Source organism: Papaver somniferum, chromosome 8 (genome assembly GCF_003573695.1).
Source record: "Papaver somniferum cultivar HN1 chromosome 8, ASM357369v1, whole genome shotgun sequence".
NCBI classification, from domain to species: Eukaryota; Viridiplantae; Streptophyta; class Magnoliopsida; order Ranunculales; family Papaveraceae; genus Papaver; species Papaver somniferum.
Window position 1 is genome coordinate 104,354,160 of NC_039365.1, and position 6,599 is coordinate 104,360,758.

Below are 6,599 nucleotides of genomic sequence, written 5' to 3' on the forward strand. Positions count from 1 at the left end.
ATATATATATATTCAAACATTCTCATTATTTATTTATGGAATTTTTTTAATTTTGTTAAGATTTACAGAAAAGAAGAAGCGGAGGTGGATGGTGAAAGACTGATGAAAGGAAACAACTATGAAGTGACTTTTAGGACGTGTTTGGTTGTTAAGTAAATAATAATAAAATAACTTGATAAAGTAAAAAAAATGGAAACATGAGATGTGAGTTTGCTTACTACAGTTGGAAACAAGAGTCAGAAGACTGAGTACTTGAGAAGAAGAACCCACTAGTAGAAATGCAAAATGAAGGTCTTTTTCAGATAAAAGAAGAAGAAGAATTATTCTATTTCCATGGTTTCAATTCAATAAGCCTAAAAAAAATTACTTTCAGTTGGGAGGGATTTCTTTTATTTACAGAAGGCACTAACAAAATACTGTAGTTACTAACAAACAGAGCTTAATTAACTAACACTAACCAAGAAGATTGAAATTTTCAATAAAAATGGAGTTCATACTATGTAAAAATTGTCAATTCAATTCAATATTCCTCAAAACAAAAATAAATCTAAAAAATTAATCACATTTTTGATAGGATTAAACCCAAACTCAAAAAATAAAGTAAAAATGATTTCTTTACCTCTAAAATTCAGCTTTAGTTCACCTGAATTACGCCTTGTTTACATCTTTTTAAATAAGATCAATGAATTCTGAATTATCATCTTCTTCGATCGGAGCTGGAAGATTGAGATCTATCAGATTATCTCTAAATTTAATAGACTTCGAAGCTGCTGAAATTGGAACAGTAGAAGTAGTAGTATTGGAATTAGTTGCTGCTGCTGCTGCTGCTGTTAAATCTGCAGAAAAATGGATTCTTTTATGTCCTCCCAGAGCTTGTCTTGACTTAAAGCTTTTGAAACAAACTGGGCATTTGAGATAGTCATCTGCATTACTTTGATCAGCTTGAATGGTAGAAGATGGAAGAATACAACCATTAATCTTACTGTGATTTGCTCTGTGCCCACCTAATGCTTGATATGAACGAAAAACTTTCTTGCATGACTCACACTGGTATTTCTTTCGAGTTGGTGTTGCAGCTGTTCGCGAAGTATAAGAAGTTAGCTTAATGATCTCCTCCTCTGAATCATAATCATCCTCAATATCAATAGATTTCTCTGAAACTTCATCCGATTCTTTAATCCAAGTATCTCTAGAAAGCATCATCAAAGAAAAAGCAACATCTTCTTCAATAGTATTATCAGAAACTGAACTTACTGGTTCCGATTCAACTGGTTCAAATGCTTCAGCTTTCATAATGGCTTTCTTCAATTTCTTCATCTTCTTAATGTTACAGTGGATTTCTTCATTGTAAGTAAGATACTGATCCTTTTGAGTAATGGGTATTCTTCGATTTCTTTTTGATCTTCTTCTAGTAAGTGACGGAGTATTATTCTTAAACGATTCATCAGTTTCACTTTCTCTATCTATAATTACTGATGAAGAATTACCAACTTCCATTGTTGCTGTTGATGAAGAAAATATAGGATCTACTAATCTGAAACTTTTCTCTGGGTGTTCCCTCAATCCATTGTATAACCCATTTTTCATCTCTTCTTCATCTCCTTGTTCTTCTTCAGATGATTCAGCTTCGTTTCTGATTTGTTCCTGCTGAAAATTAAACTTGGTCTGTTCAACTTTTGGTGGTGTTTGAAGAATTGCCATATGAGATTTCATATGACCACCTAGTGCTCTACCATTCGAGAATCTCTTGAAACATATCTTACAGTTTCTCTTCTCCATTTTTAGTGTTTTTGTTTTTTGTTTCTTCCTTGTGCTGCTTCTTCTATCTGCTGTTGCTGCTTATTATGTGTCAGAACAGAGAGGAAGTTTGAAAGCAAGATAGGAAGAGAAAAAATGGAGTAGGTGACAAGCTTTCTTCACAAAAAGATGCAAAAACAAAAACTATGGGATGGGGGGATTAAAAGGCTATTGAGATCTGAAGGGATCTGAGTTTTTTGATGTCTTACCATTAAAGTTAGCCACGTTGGATACTCTTTTTATGCCCCCACGCGAATTTGGTTGTTCGTTTTGACTCACTCTTTGCGTATCCCCTTGTTTTCAGTGATTATGAGCCCGTTTGTTTAGTTAACAAGGTACCCTTCACTGATAACGACTCGTCGGGAATATCTCCAACTATGACCAACAACACCACAATAGATCCATGACCATCTATTCCGATCAATCACTAATGCTGTGGATGGCCATTTTGCCTAATTTTTAAAGACAGATGAAGAGAAAAATGTTCTGAAGTTGCAATAATCGAGTGCTGATCAAATTTGAACCCTATAGCACGTGCTTGGTAGTCGGTATTGTGTCGCTTGTTTTTCCTTGTCTTCTAGGTTGGATGATGTTTCTGCTTCGGGGAAAGCTCTCACCCTCCCAAGCTTGCAATATATTACACCAGTCACCAGTGATCAGAGTGGATTGCAAATTCGAGTTGGATTTGGGCTGAGACCTAGTAAAAGACAAACACCATGAAGTGGGGATTCAAATATTTCGATTCGCCTAGTACTTGTGGAAGTTGGGATACTCAATTGGACCCTACCAAGTTGGTCCCGTTGTTTGACTCACTCTCATTTCCTTTGGATCATTTGTTCACCCACATTTTAAAGGGAGTCGGGATTACCACGAAAACGATGTACTGTGTACAGCTGCGAGCCGTGGGGACTGGGGAGTGAGGATAGGGTTTGAGACCCGAGCCTAGTTAGCAATTCGGGATTCGACAAACGTATGGAACGGCAAACGTACGAGTATTATACGGTTTTGTAAAATCCAAATTCGGTCCAAAATTCGGTCAACGGGACGTGATTCGTCATTAATTCGGAACGACATACGTACGTGTATAATTCGATTTGTAAATGTGAGTTCGACTCTGAAAATTCGGTATCTATATATAATAAATAATTTGTATTTATAAGGTCATAGACCAATTTTTATGCATGTGTGAGTTATTTAAGGAAAAAATAAACTCAATATGATGATATTAATAATATATACAACATTGGTTATCTAAGAGGACGTCGTATGGTGGTTTAGATGCTTGGTTAGTGAGTTTGAGATCTCTCTCACCTTCACCTTCAGATTTGTTCAGTCTTTTTTGTTTCTTAAAAATTACAACACGTCTAATATTCGGTCGTGTATGCTCGGGAAGCAGTAAAGCCCAAAAAATGGAGTCTTTGAAAAGTAAAAGCTAAAGAATTTATGGCGAATTAAGCGGACGTATCATTCGGGATACGTAAAATTCGTGAACGATTCGCGAATAATCCGGGAATGCCACATAATACGCGATTTGGGTTCGGAGTTGCAAACGTACGTGAATAAGACGATAAAATTCGTGATACGGAAAAATTCGCGAATGATTCGCGAATCATTCGCGAACTTACTAACTAGGGACCCGAGAGATACAAATCACACAATCAACCCAACAGTTCACGGGTTTTTAACTCCCTAATGAATATTTGCTCCTTCAAATAAACGGGCCGCGAGTTATAACCCCATATGTGTCACTATTTATGTACAAAAACTCCAACAAAACAAATTGTTCACAAAAATTCCATTTAACATAAACTGTCAATATTACCCTTCTAGTTTAAATCACCCAAAAAAAATAAAAATCAACCCCACCTTTAATTTTTATTATATTCTCACAACAACACACCACAGCAGCATCACCACCGTGCCACTACCACTGACCACCACCGTCGCAACCACCACCACCGCCGCCACCGACCACCACACATCGCCGCCGCCACCGACCAGGCGACCACCACACATCGCCGCCACCGACCAAAACCACCACCACCACCACCGCCCACCGTCACTACCACCGTTGCTGCCACCGACCACCGTCGCAGCCAACCACCTCCGCCGTCATCGACCACCGGCCACCACCGCCGTCGCTGACCACCGCCGGCGACGACTATCATCGCGTCACCACCGCGCCACCACCGCCGACCACCACCGCCTCGCCACCACCACCACCGCCACTGCGCCATTGCACCACCACTATCAGCCACCACCGACCACCACCAACGCCGACCACCACCGCCCAAAACCAGCACCACCGCCACCAGCACCACGACCGCCCACCACCACCGACCAAAAATTAGATGGAACCAAATTTGGTTCATCATAAATACGATGAAACGGGTTTTGGTTTCATCATAAACCGGTTTTGGTTTCATCATAAATACGATGAAACCGGTTTTAGTTTCATCATAAATAAGATGAAACCATAATTGGTGCGAACCGAGTGTCAGCCTGCAACAAAGTGAACTAATGTCAGCAAGCAGTGATACAACTTAAATACTCAAGAATGAACAAAAAGTAAATTCTCAATAGACAATCCAAAATCAAGTTGATCACCAATCGAAAATCAAGTTGATCACCTAAAAAAAGTTTCCTTGTCTACTAACTTATATGTCCTAGAAAGTTTATTATTTAATTGTACACTATGAATAACAAAAGATACCCAAATGAACATCTAGAAAGCTTGGCGTGATTGGTGAATAGTTAAGCAAGCATGACCACTATATATCAAGAGATTTGACATTGCAGGTGCAAAGTTTATTGCTAAAAACAGGTATCCTATTTTAGTCGTCAAGAACCTCAACAAACTATTATCTATTAGCAACAGCAGGCAACAGAAGATACATGCTAGGTTGTCGAATAATAATATAAATGTTGTAACTGTAGCATGCACTTACGGAGTTGCTAAATTAAACTTTTGTGGTCTATGTCTCTAATAGAATTAAAAATCTCTTCACAAGCCAACCAGACAACACTAAGCATATAATTATAACATGATTTTATAAACCCCATCTAGGAGCTGGACAAAAGTTTCAAAATAAGGCACCAAAATGGGATACGATATACAGAGTAATATGTATGATTTCTACCTCCATTACGGTTCTGATGACAACCACCATAGGAATCTATTGGAATATTTGACTTCTCAAGCATCTCAAGGGCCTGCAAAAGGAAGTTTCGGGCACCACAGTCGGAAATGAAGGCAGCCGCAAGGGCCTTTTCTGTCTGTGGTTGTAAGGGTGCCATAATGTCATACTCAGCCCACGAAAAATAACCAACAGGAACATATGATGAGAGACTAGTTGTCATTACAACTTTAAACCCTTTCCTAATACAAAAGAAATTATAGCAAACGTTAGTCTTTAGCAACTCTTGATAGTTCTGGAGTGGTAACAACAATAAGACATAGCTGATGTCAAAGATGGTTACTCGCCAGTAGTTTTATTCTGATGTGCTAAGGTTAACTTTTGTAGCCTAAAATTCAGACTTGTAAGGATGCCTGTGAACGCTAAATAGATATTTTCAATTAGCAGTGTTCATTTAATGCTTACTGGAACGGTTATCAAGTCACAAAGGGGATTACTTCTAATTTAGCGCCTCACATATATCCACAATCTTGCAAATTCATCGTCTAAAGTCTGAACTATCAAACTAACAAGACTAGCTAGTGCATCAATCTTATTTCTAAAAAGACATTTTGGATTGTGCTTACCCACTCTCGTGCCGGAGCAACGTTATTCTCTGAATAATAATGCGATGACTCCATTATCCGAAGAATCCCAGGCACTCCATTACTAGGTTGACAAAACGAAGCATCCGGCGTCTTATCATCTCCACTTTTATGTACAAAATTACATCCAACAGAGCAAGTATCCCACTCCTGAGCCTATATGCACATACAAAAACTAACCATTTTCGGCCCTTTTCTTCAATTTCATGTAACAAATCCTAGCATACATCTAATCCATTATCAAGCACAACAACAATTCAAACTCATAAACAAAATTCAATTTAAGTAAGGATAAGATTAGATGGAACCAATTATGGTTTCATTATAAATACGATGGAACCAATTTTCGGTTTCATCATAAATAAGATGAAACTGTAATTGGTTTCGTCAAAATTCAACTGCAAGAAAAATTGCAAACCATGATTCATTATGTTTGACCACACCAATACCAATAACCTGTGTTGGTTTAAAAAAAAAATAACTTGAAACTCGCACAAATATTGTAAGGCATGGACACACACAGAGGTCTCAACTATTGAAACAAACAAATCATTTCACAAGTATCTATTAATGAATCACTCAACTTGGTAAACACATAACTAACAAGCAGCCACACGTTGAGGACTGCAACTAAGCATATGCTGCACCAAAAACAAACACTAATCAGGAAGAAAAAAACTGCGCAAAAACCAATTTTGGATTTCCACGATGAGAATAAAAAGTTTCTACACATTTGAACCTGCTAGAAAACACTCATAGTTACTAGGCTCCAGCCCGTCCCACATCCTATTCACCATTTTACAATACCATTCACCTCAACAATAACACGTATCCAGTGGATTAGTGCATCCATGTTCTCCCTACCTATGGTTACTAGTTGCTAGCAACATTAGGTGGAAGTCTGTTCCACATTCTATATACCGTTGTATAAGTTTGGAGCAAATATAAACAAAATAGAATTTAACTACATCATAAATCTAAACAGCAGAAGAGTTAGATACAGAAATCCCATTCAGAACAG

At 37.9% G+C, this 6,599-nt stretch overlaps 1 protein-coding gene across 2 annotated transcripts; it reads right to left on the minus strand.

Annotated features, from left to right (window-relative positions):
* Positions 1-385: 385 nt before the first annotated feature.
* On the minus strand, positions 386-1,909 carry LOC113304596 (zinc finger protein ZAT9-like). 2 transcript variants are annotated; one of them, XM_026553739.1, is made up of 2 exons: positions 933-1,909; positions 386-836 (listed from the first exon to the last, which is right to left on the minus strand). In XM_026553739.1, the coding sequence occupies exons 1-2, from the start codon at positions 1,777-1,779 to the stop codon at positions 670-672; spliced, it is 1,014 nt and encodes a 337-aa protein (XP_026409524.1). In that variant the 5' UTR covers positions 1,780-1,909; the 3' UTR covers positions 386-669. The 2 variants fall into 2 exon arrangements, with proteins under 2 accessions (XP_026409524.1, XP_026409523.1); XM_026553738.1 differs by having other exon boundaries at positions 386-1,909.
* Between the last annotated feature and the right edge of the window lie 4,690 nt (positions 1,910-6,599).